The 20,538-nt window shown below is 51.3% G+C and overlaps 1 protein-coding gene across 2 annotated transcripts in view; it reads right to left on the bottom strand.

Moving 5' to 3' along the window:
• Positions 1-20,211, bottom strand: part of CRMP1 (collapsin response mediator protein 1) — a 63,798-nt gene extending 43,587 nt beyond the window's left edge. The window contains exon 1 of one of the 2 annotated variants that reach the window (XM_057705601.1): positions 19,831-20,211. In XM_057705601.1, coding sequence (XP_057561584.1) covers positions 19,831-20,211 — 381 coding nt within the window. Of the gene's footprint in view, positions 1-15,603; positions 15,963-19,830 lie in introns of those variants that run through there. The other variant, XM_057705602.1, reaches the window with a different exon arrangement.
• Between the last annotated feature and the right edge of the window lie 327 nt (positions 20,212-20,538).

The following is a 20,538-nucleotide window of genomic DNA, read 5'->3' as shown; positions in this document are numbered from 1 at the left end:
TAACAAATCCTGGGAGTATGTGGGGTCCCAAAAGAGGAACAGTATAGGGTGCCCACCATGGGCACAAAATAAAAGAGCTGCCGCCCTTATTAAGGGTCAGGTAAGGCAAGCTCAGATCTAGAAAATAATTTGAGAGAAGCTGGACCAAACAAAGGGTGGGGGAGGAGGACAGTAGGGCTAGTGCTGAGTGCTTGGGCAGAGAAGTGGTATGCCAAGTCCCAGAGGCAGCAAAGAATGTAGCAAATTCTAGGAGCTAAAAAGAAAACATGATTGTGTCCTTTCTGCATTTAACATAAGCCTGTCCCAAGTTATCCCATGTTCTGTTTTAAGTGGCTACAAAATATTCCATTTTGCATAAAATAGACTGTTGTTTTTCCCCCATTGTTCTTTTTCATGTTTCACAATGATACATATTTCTGCAATGAACACCTTTATGCTCAAAGCTTTTCCCTTAATTTGGACTATTTGTTAGGCTAAATTCTCAGAAGTTTAACAACTGAGTCAAACACTATAAACATTGCTTGCAGCCCTTGATAAATATGACCAGGTTGCTTCCCCAAAGCACCTTTGCCATCCTGAGACCACCAAAACACCCTTGGTTATCTTTAATATTTGTTAATCTGCATTTCTTGGAGGCTGAGAATTTTTTTGCCATGTGCATATTTACTATTTGTATTGTCTCCTAGCTGGAGATGTGGTGACGGATAAAACACAGCTTCTGCCCTTAAGTCCCACCCTTCGTGCAGGAAGAGAGACAGGAAACAGTAACGATTCAGGGTAGCCGCCACAGAAGGAGTGTCTTGCATGGGTTCCCCTGAAAGCAGAGCCTGAGACAAGGATTTAGAGGCAAGCAGTGATCTGGGGAAGTGATTCCAGGAAGCGGAGCAAGGGAGGCAAGCATTGATCTGGCTAATAACACTGTGAGCAAATGGGGCTTCAACCTGCCAGGACCCTCTTAGGAACCCTCTATACACAGAATGCACCTCAGATTGGTCCCAGTGGTCCCACCCCATGGACCATGAGAGGAAGGCAGAAGATGCTGTGCAAGCCCAGGAAAGAAGGTTTTCACCCAAACTCAGGAATCAGGAAAGCCTTGCTGAGCAGAAACAGAGCAATACAGCCTGCTGCTCAGAACCCTCCAGTGGGTTCTTGCATCAGTACATTTTCCCCAGAATGAAAGCCAAGTCAGCAAGACCCTACTTAATCTGGAATCCTACTATGTAGGCAAAATTCACTCCCTCATTTGCTTCAGGTCTCTGCTCAGTATCACTTACCTGAGAGCCCTCCCCTTGGCTGCCCTGTTTGGAACACCTTACACCGGTGCCCTACCTACAGACCCCTCACCTCTTACCCACTTTATGTTTACATAGTACTTAATATAGTATATCTGACATATTCTCTATTTACATGTTTGTTTAAAAATGTGACTTGTCCCACTGACATCAGAGCTGTGGTGTGTTACCCTGTGGGCTGTGTCAGGCACAGCTCACAGGGGACCAATCGCAGACATGTTGCTGCGGATGGATAGCACCACCTAGAGTTGTCCCTGTGGTTCCTTAAGAGACTTAGCTCCACGGGGGCAGAGATTCCATCTGTTTTCTTCGCTGCTGTATCTCCAATACTTTGGGCACAGCCTGGCCAGAGGGATGGATGGAGAGACGGATGCCTGAACTGATTCTTGAAGGATGAATGGTTGAAGATGGACAGAAAAGGCATCACAGCCATAAGACAAAGAATTATGAGCCATGAGCCAAGGAAGAGAAGTATGTTCTGTTCTTGAGGAGGCAGGTCTCTGGAGGAAGGGGTTTCAAGCTCAGTCGCTCCGAGGCCCAACAACCTGCCTCTTGTCCATAAGGCAGAAGCCAGGACCAAGGGAAAGAGGTGTGGGCTTTGTGCATTCAAAAGCAGAGACGCTGGTGCGCAGGTTTCCCCGGGCACAGAAAGCAGGAAAATGTGAGTCATCCACAGCTGTTTCCTGGCTTCTGGAACACAGCCTCCCGCAGGCAGCCATCTGCTTTGTCACATTTAATAGAGGGCTTTTCAGGCTAATCCTGAAAGGTGGTATTTAATGCGCTGCGTGCCAGAAGATCAGTCTTACCCTGCTCTGCTCTTCTTAGAATCAGATGTTCAAATCCATGCCCTGCCCCCAAGCACCAGCAGACCCTGTGCGCAGCTACCGTCATGGTCCCGGCTCTTACTGTTCTCAGGGGCCAGCATATTTCTAAAAAAGTAAGCCCACCAGAAGGCAAGAGCTGATGTGACTTTTTTCTTTTCTTCCTTAAAATTAGTACTGTGTTTGCCTTTTAATTGGCACTTTCAAACCCATGTTCTTTGGAACTCTAGCCCAGATGGGTTTTATTAGAGGTTGAGCCTAAAGGAGATTCCCAGGGTGTAGTGAGTTTAGAAAATTCTGGGTTAAAGAGAAGCAAAGACAGTTTTTAATGTCAGGAATTCCCAGATCCTTTACTCTGCTGATGTGTAATGTGAATATTCAAGAGGGTAATTGAGTTTGATCTTTTCCAAATTTAGACCCTTTCATTTTTGGGGACATTTGACAAGGATACTCTCTTTCAATAGACATCTTAGGAAATGTACTTTACGACAGCGACACTACACGCCTGTTTGTGCTCAACGGTTCTTGTGGAATGTGAGGTGTGATCGACCTCAGGTGGAAACAGGGCTCGAGATGTGCTGACGTCTCAAATTCACACAACAAACACGGGTGGAGGTTAGGGGAATCACACTTATTCTGAGCTTGAAGAATGAATAGGAATTAGCCACATGGCAAAGGAGAGAAGAGATTGCAGAGAGAGGGAATGGCGGGAGAAAGGCACAGTTAGGGGGACCCTGGTGAGCTTGGGGGTTTGTAAGTGGATTCCTCGGCTAAAGTATGACCTCAGGGTGGGGAAGCTGGAAAGACCAGCAGGTGCTGGCTCATGGGAACCCTTAATGCCACGAGAGGAGGGGAGGCTGGGCTGGTCACGATGGTAATGAAAGGGTTTTCATCAGGGAAGGATTCAAACCTATAAACATCTCTGAACTGAAACATCAATCAAAAACTGGGCAGACGTGGGAGAAGAGAAACTGATGACCTTTATGCTTTCCTCTTAGCTGGGATTCCTCAATAAGAGTAAGCCCTAGCCACGTTTACAAAATGTATCAGGGGTCTTAACATTGTTCAGGATTTTTGACCTAGACATTTAGTGCTGGGAATTTGTCCTCAGGAAAATATCTGAAACAGGGTCAAAGAATTATACACAAAGAGGAGAACCAGAATTAACGACAATCTCGCAACCACACCACTAGTGTATAACATTCAGCTACTAAAATATTCCCCAGGAATTTTTAAGCATAAACAACAGTGCCAGACAATAAAATACCAGGTGGAAAAGCAAAACACCAAACTCTCTACATGGTAGATCTTTCTGGTAGTTCTTGACTCCCCACAGTGGAGGCTCTGGGGGCACCTCCCCACATCCCCTGGCACACCCATCCCTCACAATACTCATCAGACTTCATGGTCATGGTTCACGTACCCGTCTCTTGCTGGGCTGGACACCCCTCCATGGCCGGGAGAGCCCTATGTGAGTCATCTCCAAATTCCCAGGGACCAGGCAGGGACCCTACACAGTTTTTAGCAAATGTTTGCTGAGTAGGAGTGTTGTAGGAAGGGAGACCCCTTCCAGGCCCTGAGAGGGGGCTCTTGTCTAACATTTGGAAATGAATTGTCTGAGAAGACACACATGCTGACAAAGCAAGAGACGTTATTGGGAAGGGGCGTCCGAGCAGAGAGCAGGAGGGTGAGGGAACTCACTGCTCTGCCACGTGGCTCACAGTCTCGGGGTTTACGGTGATGGGATTAGTTTCCGGGTTGTCTCTGGCCAATTACTCTGACTTAGGGTCCTTTCTAGTGGTGCACACATCTCTCAGCCATGATGGACTTGGCAAGGAGAATTCTGGGAGGTGGGTAAGACATGTGGACTGGCATTTCCTTTTGACCTTTCCCATATTCTTCTGGTTGGTGGTGGCTTGTTAGTTCTGAGTCGTAAAATAACTCATGCAAATTGTTATTGTCTGCCTGGCCAGGGTGGGCTGTTACAATCCGTGTTTCCCCTAACAGGAGGAGAGGGGGTAATAGCCAGGAGACAAGGAGAAACAGAGAGAGAAAAAGAGAGTTTGAAAAGAGAGAAGGATTGAGAAGAAAAGAGGAGAATGAGATAAAAGAATGATAAAGAGGGAAGGAAAAATGATGGAAAGATGGAAGAAGGAAAGGGAGAGAAGGGGAAGGGGAGAAACAAGGAAAAAGCAAAGACTGACAAATCAGAAACCTCTCTTTTTTGCTTTTAAAATTCCCTGAAGGCCTAACCCTGCTGCCTGGGAATAGAAGCTTGCTTAGTGCAAAGCCTGTTCAATACAGATGAGGCTGGAAGGCCTTCTCATGAGGGGCCCACCTAAACCTTGGTGCTGGGCCGTTATCACGTCTCTATTGCCAAATGTCCTGGGAGCCAGAGGAGTTTCCCAGAGACAGGAAGGCCTTCTTCTCCAAACCTATCATTAATCTCCACTCCTGCCCCAACCAGGAGGAAAGAGCTGGTGTTGGCAGGATGCCTTTGCTCTCTTCACAACATTAAGTACTCTGTTGAGTGCCACTTACAAAAATTAGCATTTAAAGCTTCAGACATTCTTCACCACACAACAGCAAAATAAACAACAGTCAGCCTCAGCTAGGAGGGGAGGTCTGGATCACAGTGCCTCTTTTGCATCACTGTCTGTCCCTGAGTGAAGCATGAAGCCTCCCTGTGTTCTGTTTTCCCTCCTTTCCTGCATGGTGGGAATAAAGTTGGTCATTTCCAATGCAAAGTCAGAGGAAGAGAAAACCCATTAAAGTCCGGGGAGCCTCAGAAGAAAAAACAGGTGCTCATCTCACCAAACCAACAACTTATCCCAAAATCACTAGTTTAGCAACCCTGGCTATCTGAAAGCAGCGGAGAACAAAAGCTGCTATTATTACAGAGACAGAGAAAGGGCGTGACTATATCATCAAGGAGAGGATGTTTGCACTGGGTTCTGAAATATGGGAAGTTCATGAAGCCGAAAAATGGAGGAAAAGGAGAATAGTCTAGCAAAATGAATAGTATATGCACAGACAGTGTTCTGCCGTTGCCAGGTTCCATGCAGTGAATGAGGAAAGCAAAGGGCAATTGTGTGCTGTCCGTGGTCCTGAAACACCCTGACCCTGGGCACTGAGACAGCAAGGATTCTCCAAACCCTGGGACCGTGAAGATCCCTCTCTCTCCTACCTCATCCAGCCTTGGAGCTCCTCACTGCTTTTCTGTCTCAGCTCACAGGCATATCTGTAACCTTTACATTCCCACAGAACAAAAACGATCATGGATTATGTCTCACAATGTATGTAGCTGGTTTCAAGTACACTTCGCTCTGAGCATCACCCTTTCAATACTTTAATTATCCCACCCAGGAAGTTGGGGGGAGGACATGTGACACCCCCATGTCCCCCCCCCCCACAATGCTTCAAGAATACACACATTGGAATCTGGGGTCAGTGAATGAGTGAATGCCAAAAACGGATCTCAGAGGTATGGCCTTCACACGAAGAAGGCAGCTCCATCCCAGGGCTGAAAGTACACACAGATTCCCATGAGGTTGCCTGATTTACCCGTGGGAAGGGGCTCAGAATAAATAAATGACAAGTTACTCCTGGAAAGATGAAGAATCTCTCCCTCTCCAAAGGGCAAGCATGAAAACGAGTCTCCAAAAGATAAGGGAAGCCCCATCTGGTAGAAATGTGCTTGTCCATGCATTGACTGCAGGTGAAACTGCTTTCTCATAAGAAAAGGAGATGTCAAGGTGAGTTCTGAAAGTTATTGGCCCTTCAAACTCTATAAGCCACTGACATTAAGGCTCAGGCTTGCAACTCAAACATTCAATCGCAGGGAAGCAACCCCTCACTCATGTAAGTACAACTCACACATTGGCACCAGAGCCTAAATAATCCTGAAAATCCACTGGGATTGCCTGCTCAAAATTCCAATCCAGGGGCTTTTGTCAAGATTTTCATTTGCCAGATCTAGTTTATGGGCCAGGAATTTATGTTGTTAACAAACACCTAGGATGTTCTTGATGGTGGAGACCCTCTGTGGTAGGTTGTGTTATTTCTTTCACAATCCTTCCTGCCTTCCCACTCTTGCCATGCTCCAGTGTGGGTGCAGGGCTCTCCCGGCCGCACTAACTGTGGGTGTGCCTATGTGACTCGCTTTGACCAACAGAATGAGAGTGGATGTGACTGCACCCCTCTGAGCACAAGCTTTAAGAGGCAGGTGGGGGTTCCAGCTAAAATTCCTGAGAGTCCATCCTCCACCATGAAAACCACAGGACCCAAGGAATGGTGCCTCCTTCAGTCTGAGTCCCAGAATGAGATGCTGTGAGGAGCATGCCTGACCCAAACAGAAGCTTGAAGACAAATCTAGCTGAGCCCTGCTAAGCCTCTGCTACCTACAGACCTGCGAATGACAAATAATTACTTGTTGTTGTAAGCCACAGAATTACAAGCTTGTTTGTTACGCAGCTTTATTGCATCAAAGCGAATTGATACACCATCCAAATTCTGTGCCGGGAGCCACAGCCACAGTGATTGCATTTGAGAGATTTTCTAGCTCAAATACTTCATAAACCCATGACTCCATTGCTAACTTTAATGACAAGAGCCCCCTTCCTCCCAGGCTCCCCTTACAGATCGCCCAACCAGCCTCCTTGCAGTGGCAACAGCTGCCCACAGTGCAGCTGCATACATATATTTATTCACAGAAAACCAGCCCATTTGCCTTTGGTTCTGCCCCAGGGGACAGCCTGTCAGCCGGCGGCCCTTAGCTACACTTTCCAGGGAAGCAACCCTGGAAGTGGCAACAGGCCTGAGACTGAATGTAATGAACACATGTTTGTTCTCCACCCTCATGGGTAGGGGACATGGTATTTTCCTCCTTCACGAATCAGAAATGAGGGCAGTCCCCATGGATTGCAGGCCTTTTCTGTGAGCTCAGGTCCATTTCCATGACAACTGCAATTTTAACAGCGAGATTTTAAGTTCCACTGTACCTGACAGACATTCAGAAAATATTCCCTGATGGATTGAGTATCTGGTTTTAAAATAACACACCTCTTTCATGACCAGGAATGGGCACGATCTTTAGGCTCCCTATAGAAGGATGATGTTAGCTAAACCTGTATATATATGTAGATCCATTTCTGCATTTCCTTGTCTCTGCTTTTCATCTTATATAAAGCACTCTGAAAAGAAATCCTTTGCCTTCGAGAAAAACACATTTCTGAGTATATTCTAAGTATCAGTTCTGCATTACATGGGTTTTCATTTTTAATTCTTTTTTTTTTCATTTTTAAAAAATGGTGGAGCCAGATTTGAACCTAGTACCACCCGGTTCCTATAAAGTGACAGCCCAGGGTCCCGTGGTAGTTACCCCAGTGTTCTCCTTGCTGTACCTAGTTAAGATGTCTGAGCCTCAGTTCCTTCCTTTGAAAAATGGGAATCAGCAAGAAAAGACCACACGTATCAAGCCTGTTCCCAATGCCATGCACCTCACTGGTCCTTGTGATAGGATTGTTGCGATTGTGGCCAAAAAGGAGAAAGGCAGATTAAAGGGCTCTGAAAGTTGGAAAGGGCTCTCCAGTGCTAAGATGTTAAATGCAGAGCCCTATTCACCTAATAAACATTGACAAGGCCTCCTGTGAGCCAGAAGCTTCCACACTTATTATCTCATTCAATGCTCATTCAACAAAGAGGCAGTCTTGTCTGCTGGTTAAGGACGTGGGGGTAGAGGCTAGAATGTCTGAGTTCTAATCGGGCCCCACACTTATCACCCTTGTGCCTAAGGCACGTTTACCTCTCTGAGCTTCAGTGTTCCATCTATAATGCAAAGAGTGGTATTTAAAGTTAAATGAATTAATGTGCGGACAGAGCTTCGTGCCTGATTTTCTAAGCCTTCCCATTGTGGGGAGATAAACCTCGTTCAGATGCCCAGTTCCAGCTTCAGCTTCTCTCTCACCTCTCACATCCCAAACCTGACTCTTTCCTAGATCCTGTTGCATCTTCTCCAGAAGTATCCTCACACCCACCTGTTGATTTCCACCCCCCCCACACCTGCTCCAGGTCAGCCCTCCCCACCTGTCTCCCTGCTGCCTACCTTGTCCCCTCCACACGACAGCCAGTGACCTTTCTGGTCACAAATGCAACCATGTCATGCCTCTCCTTAACCCCTTCCCCAGCTTGTCCTCACACATAGGACAAAGTATATCCTCCCAGGCTCTTTCTAGCCTGACCCCTGCCCTCTCCTGGCCTCGTGCTATATTCGTGTACTCACACCATATTGTGGCTCTCTGAGCTGCACTTTCACACCCTATGCCTTTGTCTGTGTCATCTGCTACCTGGATCTCCTGCCGCACCTGCTCTGCCCATTGGTTTCCAACTCAACTTGTCAGGTGCAGCGTCCTGCCTCCAGGAACCTGTGTTCACCTCTTGGAGTTCCTACAGCAGAAGGCTTGCACCTCTGATTAGCACCGTTTCACAACTGCACAGAATTTCATCCTTTGCCTCATTTTTATATGTCCATTTCCACCATGAGACTGTGAGATCCTTTACCCCAGAGACTACAGCTTATTCCCACACAGCTTCTTAGTGGGTGATCTGTGGCAAAAACTTAACCTCTATGTTTCAGTTTTTTTTTTTTTTTTCTATTAGTGGAGCTACTCAAAGTACCCAACTCACAGGATTACTTAAGTAAAAGCTCACAACACTGAATACTAGCCTAAAGTCCAATGTTTTATGCTGAATGTTCTGTGTCTGTGCATTTGAAGGAAGCAGGGGAAATTTCCCATTGCTTTTATCCGTTTCTCAAAGGAGTCCATGACCCGGAAAGCATTTAAACCAGTTTAAAAGGTGCCCAATAATTAAAGTTTTACTTTGGATCCATTTTGTTCTGCATGTTTAGAAATAATGGAGAGCACAAAGAGAACAAGCAGAAAAGAAAGAGAAAAAAAGGGAAAAAAGGAAAGAAAAATCCAAACACTGTACTTGGAAACTGCAGGAAGGAACTGGGGCTATTGTGGAAAAGAGAAGGTCTGGAGTAAGTGAGAAATATCTTCCAGAGCCTTTAGGAATATCAGCGTGGCAGAGGAAGGAACCTGTGAAAGATCCCAAGGGCAAAAGATAGACTCTCCCTCTACATACAGAAGGCTTTCCAACAACAGAGCTGTCCAAGAGTAAAGCAGGCTGCTGCGTGAAGTGGTGATCTCCCTGCCACTGGAGGTGGGCAAGGAGAGGGTACTTGAAATTCCTGCACTAGAGGGGAGACTTGGGGTGAGGGAGAAGCAATGGACACTCTTTTCTGCCGCTTCATATGCACAAACGGAAAATTTTACATAATTTAAAAGGCTCCTTTCGACTTCGAGATTGTATAAATCAAATATTTGCTTAGGATTTACTCCCTAAGGGTCTGTGAATCTGGTCTGATATAAAGTACATGGTGGCATAATTTGGGGACAGGTACCAATTTCGAACAGCCACCTCTTTGCTTTAGGCAATTCTGCATCAGGTCCACAAGGTCTTCCCATGGAATCAACCCCAAGTAGCTATTCAGGCAAGACCCTGGGGAAATGTGTACTTTAATGATCCAACATATATATGGAAGATTCCTCTTGTAAAAGCTTGCTTTCAGTGTGAAATGCAGTGAAGCCCATTAAAACGCCAGATCTGCTCTATCCCCACTTCCAAAGTACCACTTTGCAAGTCTTTGTTTTTTGCCTCCAGAAACCTTTCGCGCCACCCTCATGTCCTTCTGAATGGTAACTACCTAAATGCTAAATCCACAGATAGGACATTTGTTAAGGTCAAACGCAAGAGTGTCTAAGACCTCACTCCTTCCCCCAAACCATCTGGTTTTTATTCATCCGCTCACGGAATATGGAGTCTCTGTTCTGGGTCACCAGTGCACAACAGTGCTCCTGAGGAGATGCTGAGGAAAAGGAGATGTTGCCCCTATCCTCCAAGTGTGCACAGTCAAGTCAATCCCAAATTACGCAAGTGGGAGTGTGCCTGGGGCACAGGTCCAGGGAAGGAGTAGGCAGCTGCAACCTGGTATGTCCACAGCCATCACTTCCCTCCTTTTACCTGTTTACTCTTGTTTTCTAGACCAGCCTCTCTGTGGAGTAGCCCAGATCCCATCCCATTTCCTAAACCACCAATTCAGTTGTCTTTTCTCACTAAGGGCAAAGTTAGGATTTGGTCTTTGCATCTCTCTATAGCAGTGAATCTCAACCTTTCTGTGTTCAGGACATCTCACATATATTAAGTCACTTAATTCTTAAGAAAAAAACCCTATGGAGTATTACTATTGTTTCCATTTCACAAATGAGAAAATTGCTGCATAGAGAAAATAAGTGATTTGCCAAAATTACACAGCAAGTAAACAGAATGGCTAGGATTCAAACCCAAATGGTCTGGCTTCAGAATCCACATTCTTCCACGTTGCCGTTATTATACTACCCTCCCCATTCAAGAACTTCAAGGCTTCCTATTACCCAGAGAGTCAAGTCACAATACCCCATAACTAGGAGCTGAATTATCTAATCCAACTCTGCGAAGGAAAGGAATCTGAGGCCCAGAGAACTGACTTGTCCAAGATCAAATACCTTCATTTGCATCTGTGCTAGGCTTGGAAACCATGGGCTGTTTCCAACACTTGGGTGCATTCTGCCTGATGTCCAAAGCCTTGTAGAATCCCCCGACCCCCCAGCCATTCATATGTATTTCAAGATCCTCACCCTCAGATTTAGCTACGTAAAACTCCTCACTCTCTTCGGACCACATTCATTCCCCTGTCCAGGTCCTGATCCTGCGGCTCCACCTGCCTTGCGTGTTCTTCCTTTGTCTCCACCGATCAAAACCCTCAACACCTACCTCATGCCATCCCCCAAGCCCCAAGAGGCCACCTCTTATGGCTTTTGCCAGCGTTGAGCCCTCCCTTCTCTGAACTTCTCTAACACCTGTGCTCTACCGCACACTTACCCTTTGGTCATTTTTAAGTCGTTCCATGTATGTGCAATTTTTCATGCAGATGGAAAGGTCAGAATCATGAAGTACCTATTTTTTAACTGCCCATGACACCTTGCATAGTTCAAGGAACAGAACAGACATGCAGTTAACAGGCGCTGACTACCTGCTGTTCTGAATTTTCATCTCCTCAAAGAGAGCCTGAGCTCGGGGAAGGGAACTACCATCTGTTGGCCACTCACTATGTACCTGGTACGTTCACATATGTCATATCATGTGTTTCCAGGTATTTGGTCTTGGCCAAGTTCACTACAAGACACAGGCAATCAGGGCTAAGTTGCTACTGTTATGTTATGGAAGATGTCACAACTCAATATCACTTGTATGCTCTCTGAAACACTTTTTAAGAATTTAATTTAAAATGATTTTCCCCCAAAGAATATGGCCTACTTCTCCCTGTCTGATCATGAACCTGACCTAACTGAGAGGGTCTGCTTTTCTGCCCTGGATGACAGAAGCTCTGAATCAGGACCATATGTCCGGTAGCACACCCCCAGTGGTCGAAATCACTGGCAGGTTTGGTCTCTGCTCCTATTTGAGGCTCAGTCTTGCTATTTTACTTCCCTCTGATTCCACTATATGCGGGATAAGTCACTCTAGGCATCTCAAATCCTTTGCATAAAAAGGCAGCGAGATAAACTAAATACTTATAGGTATGCTGAATGCCATCCTCGGGCAGAAGCAAGTTTTTTGCATATTGGTCCCTTAGAGTAACTAATTCAGTCTGAGGTAATTTTTATTTAATGATCTCTTTCTTCTCTGCTCATCTTTACTGTTTGATCTAACACACACACACACACACACACACACACACTTCATTCAGACAGTGACTATCTTACCAGGCAGACCAGCCCATCTACCCTCCCTGCTTGAATAAGACCTCTTCATTCCTCCACAAGCCACTGAAGAAGCTTTCAAGTTTCTATAATCCCGTTTACTCTTTGAGAAACAGGCTGCCTTCCTCATAGGACTGTTCTGAAAACCCAACGAAAGATCACAGAAATCTGTTTGAATGCTGTAATGGTCTGCAAAATCACAAATGGTTAGTACTCATGATGTCTCATCTGTAATAACAATACTTCTTAACCATCGTGGGCCATCCTGCCTCCCCCCCTCAGGGGCTCTGTGGGGACAGTGTGCCTCTTCAGGGCCACAAGCCCTGTGCCTTTGTCTGCTCAGAGCCACGCCCAGGGACACCCCTACTCACTTAACCACAGCAGTGGGCACCAAAAGACCACTTTAACTAAATTAATCCCAGCTGTGCCATTAATTTTTTTTTTTTTAAAAAGCCACACATGAAAGAGAGCTTCATTAATATTTTAAACAATCCTTGGGGGCTGAAGCCAAGTATTTCGGCTTTTTCCCTCTTCTCTATCAGGCTACCCTAGCATCTCAGGAAAAAGGCTGAGGCAGAGGAAAGAGAAAAACACACCATTGTCAACATGAGGAGAGCATTTTTGTGATTCAGCCATTTCCCTGCCTTTGTCCACACGGTGCCCTGTCTGGGATGTCCCTTCTCCACCTTTGCTCACACACTCTCTCTCCCATCTCTGATTTCACTGCCAAATTGAGGCCTTACCCCCTTTGTTCAGATGGGCAAGCTGAGGCTCACAGGGGCACAGAGACCCAACATCAAGCAGCTGGGGACCTGGGGATGCAGCTGACAGCTATATCTTGGACCCTTTTTAAGCCCCTGGGGTCCCCCCACAGGCCACACATACCATGGGTGCCAAAAACATCGTAACCATCTCCGGGATTTGCCCTAACTGCACAGAGAAGCCACACTTGGTCACAGAGGTCAGGCTCCTGCAATGCTAACTTTCCTTCAGTTTCTCCAACGGGACACACTCTTTTGCCTCAGGGGCCTCCCCGCACTTACATAGAACCCCCTGCCACCTCCCTGCCTGCCTCCCACCCCAGGACTAGGCTGGGTGTCCCTGCTGTGCTCTCCTCAGCCTCCTGTACTTCCCTTTATGACAACCCCCCTACGTATTGTTGCAATTCCAGGCTGAAATGTCAGTCTTTGCTAAATTCTGCGAAGGCAAAGGGCACGCCCATCTCATGCCCACTTTCCTTAGTACCCAGACAGTGCCCGGCACAGATCAGGTGCATTATTATTATTATTATTAACTTACCAAATGAGTAATATTGAACAGGTGAAGGGTGCAGCATGTGGAAAGCCACAATGCCCATCTATTCGTTTCATGGCATTCTAGTTTCTGTCACACTGTATACATTATCAGCAAAAGGTCCTCAGGAAACTGTGGGTCCTACAAAGAAGCTCCATCCAAGTCCATCCTCTCTGGCTTCTCCTTTAAACCACATATTTTTCTAGCTGGAGTGGACTATGGGGACCAAATTAAACACAAATGCTTCGTCAACGGCAGCTTTCCCAGGAACTAAGGGTCATTTTCGGCATCTCTCTTCCCCATGCTATTCAAGCTGTGGGAGCCACTCCATCTGATTCTCTTTTATACACGGGCTGACGACCTGCTTCTCACAAAGGACTAAAGCAGCGAGATTAGCCAGCAGTTCTGAAGCCCTTACTGTGTGCCTACCAAACACCAAGCACTTTGCCAGGGTCTTCTCAGATGCTCGAGGGGCCTGTGAGATGCCCAGTGAGAGGCCCACTTTGGATATCAGCGCATGGAGGCTCAGAGAGGCGCCAAAGCAGGGATGCTCACCCAGATCTGTCTGGTGCAAAAGCCTGGGCAGTTTATCTCCACTCCAGAGGGCCACTGCCGGCAGGCAGGGTGACCGCTGTGGATGTACAGGCAGAACTATACAACCCTGGAGGCACTTTTCCCATAGACCCCCCTCAAAGACCGTCTTGCTAAATTTGCTTCTTGGAAACTGGGGTCCAGAATGGGGCACAAACCTACCGTGGGCCACAGCCACAAAGGTATCCTGGGTTCCAGACTCATCAGTCACTACATCACCTCTACCTCCATCTCCTGCCTCAGTTCCCCTGGGGCAGGGTTAGAGAGTCCAACAGCCCAGGCGGCTCATACAAATATCCATTGTGGTCCTCCCACATTGCCTAGCCCAGGGAAACTACATCCCTTCCACTGATTCTTAGCCAACCACAGTGTTAAGAGATTGGTCACTTACACTTCTGTGTCTCAGAAAGCAAGGATTAGGGATGGGCAAGCGGTGGTCCCCACTCTCCGGGGGCACATCTCTGGATGGTAACGCAGCAAAAGTCTGCTCACAAGACCTGAAGCTGGGCCAAAGGGGTGTTCTAAGCAAAAACCCCAGAGTTGGGCAGAATGCAGGGCTGCTCTGGGGAGGCAGGGGCCCCCGTTCCCTCCCAACCTTCCTCTCAATTGCACCTCCAGCCAGTGCTCCAGCCTCTGAGAACTTTATGTGCACAATGCATCCTTCAAAAGATTTATTGAGAAGATTCAATAAAACAAGATCCACGATACACTGGGCAGGCAAGTGGGAACTGTCAGCTCTTTCCCCCCACCCAAAGCTGCCCTCGCCAAAGCGCTCTGGGATGATCCCTGAGCCTGGATTCTGGATAAAGGAGGATGCTAGGTTTCCTGTCTTCAGACCTCAAGCATGGCCCTGCAGGATTCCATCACTCCCAAAATCCCACCTTCCAGGACCTGGCTGCTCAGACACCAGCCACCCAAGGCCCATGGGCTTCACCAGCACCTGTGGTCCACATCCCTCAGGAATGTGTGGTTCAACTCTGGTGCCGGGCAGCGAATGGGGTGGAGGCCAGGTCTCTGGACCGGCTGTGTCCTCAGCTCCCCACCCTGAGACAAAGCATAAAGACCAGGGATCCTTTGTTTCCGGCCACACCCAGGGACCCCGAGGACTGCTCAGCCCCCACCACCATTCCCACCCCCCAGTGTTAACCCTTTCGGGGCCACAGCCGCCAGTGCAGTCCCATCAGGTTATTTTTAACTGCGATGAGGAATGGGAGGGGCTCCTCCATCATGGCGCAGTCTCTAGGTCCAGACTTCCACTTCATCGGTATGGGCGGGGGGTGGGGGGTGGGCAGTGGTCGATCTTTTTCCTTCCTCTGGCGGGGAAGAAAAGCTGTAGCGAGGTGCAAGAGCTAGACGATGCAAAGGCCGCCCGCTGGAGGCTCAGCTCCAGGGCCGGAGGGAGGGGGTTCGGACCCCCGCGCCCCTCCCTCTTTTGTTCAGCTCCGCATCCTCTCGGTCCACGCCATCCTCTGGCACATCCCGTGGCGGGGAGGGGGCTGCTAGCCCGCGGGGAGAGGGACCCGAGGCTCCAGCCCCGCCCCACCATGCGGGGCTCCCCTCCCCCCCATTGTCCCCAGAGGCTGGGGGGAGGGGGTTGCAAAGCCGAGACCGGCCCCGCCCCACCCGCCGCGACGCAGGAAGCCTCGGGGGCCGCCCGCGCGGTCCCCCCGCGGATCCCGATCCTGGCGGCGACCACCCCCACCCCACCAAGAGCGGCGGGGCGGGGGCGGGGGCCCAGCTTACCGTGATGTGCGGAATGCTCTTCTTGCCCTGGTAAGACATGGCCCCCGTCTGGCGCCCTCCGCCCGGCTGGTGGACCTGTGGGGCTGGCTTTCGCTCTGTCCCGCTCTCTCTCGGTGCCGCTCCCCGCGGGCGCGGTGACAAAGGCCCGGGCCCAGTGAAGAAGGGGACGGAGGCTCGGCGCCCGCAGCTGCCCACGCGCCCGGCCGCCCCGGCTGCTCGGCCCGCCCGCCGCCGCCGCTCCGGCTGCCAGCACCGCCCGGCTCCGCGAGGAGGGCGGGAGGAGGAGGGAGAGGCGAGGGCGGGAGGAGGGGGCTGCAGACAGACAGCTCCTCCCGGCGGCGCGGAGCCGAGCCCGATTCGCCCCTCTCGGCTCGAACCAGGAAGCGCTTCCTTTCCGATCCCCCCCCGCTCCCCCCAAACCGCCCAGCCCCGCCGACCCCCGCCCCGCGCACACGCCCTCGGCTGGGCCCCGGCCTCGCTCTCGCGATTGGGTAGGTCTGGTTTTCAGGGCTCTTTGAAAAGCCAGAGATGGACTTCAGATGCGCAGGCAGAGCCCGTGGGCAGCGCCACAGGTGTGCGGTACTGCATCTGCGGGCCTCCCCGAACATCTGCGTGGGGGAGGGGGTGTGGGCCGGGTGCCCAGAACCCGACCCGGCTGCTGGTGCGTTCGAGGCCCTCCAGGATCCGGCCCAGCGACCGCCCCCCTTTGGCCTCCGTTTGTCCATCCACTGCGCCACTCCCTGAATAGACCAAACACATTTCCAGCCTCAAATCCGAGCCTTTATTCAAGCTGTGCCCTCTCTCTGAATATCTTATCTCAGACAGAAGTCTGCCTATTCTTCCAGACTCACCTATAGCTTCTCCAAAACCCTTTCTCTGCCACTCTTCCCACCCCCATCACTGAACCAGCCTCCTTGAGGGCTCTAGGAACCTCCCTGAAGCAGGGACCCCAGAGACAAGGCCCTAATTAGCAGCAGACCGGCTCTACCGCCTACAGACCGTCTCTCATCACACAGCCCCCTGCCATTGGGGCCACCGGGTCACCCCCAGAGCCTTGCCTACCAGACAGTGATTGCCGATTGAAGAGCCAGACCATTGGCATTAAGGTGCCCACAGCTCCCAGGGCAGGCTAGGGGTCAGCAGGGGGAAAAGGATGCCCTGGTTCCCAGTGGAGAGTGGACACCAGCCCCAGAACCCATAATCCAGATGTTGCTTTGGGGAGAGATGGGCAAGAGGCCTGGGCATAGCTTGGTAAACATCTTGGCTGAAGAGAAAAGAAGGAAGAGGGAGACAAGGGGGGAGCCCTAGCAAGCCCTCATGGGACTAGACAGGTGCCCCCCAAATCCAGGCAGGTTAATTTGCCAACTTCCTATTTTCTGCCTATAAAACCCAAACCCGCAGGCTCCGTAAAAAGACCCCATCTTCTTTCCTTCAAGCTGCCACCCAGAGGGAGGGTGTGTTAGGCCTCGTAAAGCCCCCACCACTCAGGTTAGGGCCTGAAGACTTTACCTCCACTGCCACCTGCAGGCCAGTCCTCCAGTCCAGGACAGAAGGCCAGAGATGCCTGGGCCTTAAAATGGAAATAAGGTTATTTGGTCACCAAAGAGAAACAGCTTAGTATTCCAAGAACACGACGCCATAAATTTCCCATTTCACAGGTGGGAAACTGAGGCTTACAGAGGTAAAATGATATTGTAGATACAAAGCATTTGAGCTGCAGTAGAGCAGTATCTGGAAGCCAGGTTCCTGCACAACTTGTCTAGAGCCCATTCTCGGCTCTGAGTTGGGTCCTAAATTCTTGTTGCTGACAGTAAACTGCAGGACTCCCTCTCCCCGACTCTGCATTCCCTTCTTCAGCGTTGCTAAGTGCTAAGTTCCACTAACCAGGGCGTCCACAGGGTTCAGTCTGAGCAGGGAAGCGCCAGGGTTGGGGATGAGACCTCCTGCGTATCGTGGGAGGGGCACGCGCCCGCTATTGGTCAAACAGACCAGTGCTCCCAAGTGGACTTCCCGGCTACAAAGCGCCGCAGTCACACAGCCTTGGGCCTCGGCAGACGCTGCGCCTGCGCCGCAGAAACCCCTCCTCCCTCCCTAGGAAAGAGCTTTATGGGCGGGGGAAGGGCCCCAGCATCCTCCGCAAAGCGCAGGAGCAGCGAGGCCCGCCGGCTCCCGAACCCGAACCCCGTGGCCGCTTGGTCCGCAGAAAGTAAAACGCTCCCCGCAGGGACACCGCGAGCACCTTGGCTCCACAGCCCCGAACATCGCGTGCTTCTGGAGCCCTTGGCGCGCCGGAGGCGCTGCCTTTTGTCCAGTACCCGAGAAGATATGGAGAAAGGGGAGACGGCTAAACGGGTAAAGGAAGGAGGAGTGGGAGAGATGAAGCGACCAGCGTCCCCAAGGGCCGAGGCGCGGCTGCGGAGCCGTCCCAGACAGAGCCCAGGGGCGATGCTGGCATTGGTGACATTGACTGCAGCTCCATCAGGGACACTCTTTCACAGCTCCCGGTCGTGCACAAAGCTCTCTCGCCTCCCTGATACTCCACCACGCCTTGAGGGAGGCTGGGAGATGTCACCCCCATTTCACAGATGAAGAAGCTGAGGCTCAAAAGGACACAGAGCCTTGACTGGAAGCTAGGATTCTCCTGTATTGGCCCCGGCTTCTTGGTCCGCGGCCCCGAAGCCTCTCGCTCGGCCTCTGAAGCCTGGATCCCAAGCGAGGTCGGACACTAGGGAAGGAGGTGGGCAGGGAAAGATATAGAAGGGATAGAGGACAAGGAGACGGGACCCTCTGGACATCTCCATTTCTTGCCCCCACCCCCATCAGGCAAACCCTCACTGTAGACCCTCCTCTCGCGAGGCGCCAGATTCAGGACCACGGAGAGTTCCCAAGCTACAGAGACAGAAGACGCGGGCGTGGGGATGGCGGCAGGAGTAGAGCCACTATTGGGTCGTAGCAGCCACAAGCCGGCCCAGCCCCCCACTCCTCCAGGAAGCCCTCCCAGATTTCTGTCCAGATCAAGCTCTGCCTCCTCCCGGCTCACTGTATGTCTCTCATAGCATTTAGGAGGAGAAGGGTTAATAAAAATGATGGTAATGATGAAACTCATAATAAACAACGAACATTTATTGAATGCTCACTACCTAGCGGCAATAACTGATTTAATTTCCACAGTGAATTTGTCACCCACCCTGGCCTATGGTGGGGCCGGAGTGCTAAACAGGGACCCTAGCAGCTACCCAGGGCCTGGGACCTAAGCAGCGCTCAGACGTGGAGTTCTGGGGTAAGGCTACAGCTCGCCAGCCCTCGGGTGCTGCAACTTCCGTTTTCCAAGCATCTCACCCATATATCCCAAAGCTGGGTCGTCTATCCACCCATCTTCCCCCCGTGCTCCAGCGATCCCAGCTAAAGGGAGATAAGCCATAGGGCCCACAGCCTGGCGTTCCCTCTCCCTGATGTTTCCCCACTTTCATGGCGGGGGGGAGGGGAGGAACCTCCAAGTCTAGGAAGCTACTGACCCCGGTTCAAATCCCCGCACTGCCTCCAAGTTGCTCTGTGAAGTGAGCACACAGGCGTCGTGCTGTGGAACTCAGGAGCATCCTCTGAAGATGTCGGTGACTGCGGCTAGCGATTTCCAGTTCTAGCTGCCCGAGGATCTAAATCTTTAACCAAATCCTTCCCCCAGAAAGCACAGAGGGAGCGTTCAGGAAACGTTTAAGCTTTAAGCCGTGTGACCACAGGCATTTCACTGAACCTTTCCCAGAGCCTGGCACATAGTAGGTGCTCTATAATTCCTCATGAGTGAGTGAATAAATGAAGGGATGAATGCGGAACAGAGCTCCCCGTCTTTTCATAAAGCAGAAAATGGGGATCCTTGGATGAAATTAACCCCAGAGGTCCCTCTTTGCTTTAAGGGACCATGTGGCGGCTTTAGCCAACTTACTTCCCTTCTCAGAACCTCGCTCTCCCTTTCTGCAGAGGAGGAGCGGGGGACTGGATCTCGAAAGACCGTTTGGAGTCTCACGGACTATGCTGGCCAACCCTGACCGAGTTGCACAATCTCTTCGAACCTCCTAAATGATGGGGTGGGGGAGGGGCCTTCCGTAGCTCTCAGAAGCCTGGTAGCAGTGGCCCTAGCACTCCCGCCCAGGCACTGCCCTAGGGCGGCCCCACGCCCAGCGACCCGAGGGCCCCGCCCCCTCCTCCGGCCCACGCGCGCCCCGAGGGTACCTGGCCATTGTCCCGGCCGAGTGGCAGGTCGCGGGGCGCGGGGCAGCGGATGCGCAGCATAGGCGGTCGCTCGTCGCGCTCGCCGGGCGAACTGACGGCCGAGCCCGAGGGCTCGCTCACGTCGCTGGCCGTGTCCTCGCTGCCTCCGGGCCCCGGCAGGCCGACCGCGTCGAGCCGGCCAGCACTGCGCGGCGTGCGCGCCGAGCCGCGGCGGCCCACGCTGTACGCATCGAAGTCGATGGTCTTATTCTCGTAGGCGCCCTCCACCGCGGCGAACATGCCGCCGTACTTCTGGCGCGGGGTCTGCGCCGCGCTGCCCGGCCGCGCCAGGTACACGGGCAGGTCGTCCTCCGTGTTCCACGCGCGCCGCCGGTCCGCCATACCGGTCCAAGGCCGCCCGCCCGCCCGCGCCCCCGCCCCCGCCCGCCTGCCCGCCTGCGGCCGTCGCCACCTCCGTGTGCCGCGCTCTGCGCTTGGTGCGGGCCGCGGCTGCCCAGGCGCGACTGCGGCCCGAAGAGGGGCGGGGCGGGGCGCGCGGCGGGGCGGGGCCAGGGCGGGGCCGGGGCGGGGCCTTCGGAAGGCTGTCGGAGAGCTCAGCGGCCGGCTACAAAGGACCGGGGGGCGGAGACCGCAGCGAGGGCGGGGAGGAACCGTGACGTGCCCTCGCCGCAGCGCCGAGGGCGGGCAGCAGAACCGCAGTGCCCTCGC

Source organism: Hippopotamus amphibius, chromosome 13, assembly GCF_030028045.1.
Source record: "Hippopotamus amphibius kiboko isolate mHipAmp2 chromosome 13, mHipAmp2.hap2, whole genome shotgun sequence".
Classification (NCBI taxonomy): domain Eukaryota; kingdom Metazoa; phylum Chordata; class Mammalia; order Artiodactyla; family Hippopotamidae; genus Hippopotamus; species Hippopotamus amphibius.
Note: the sequence above shows the minus strand (reverse complement) of the source record. Positions and strands in the feature narration are given on the sequence as shown.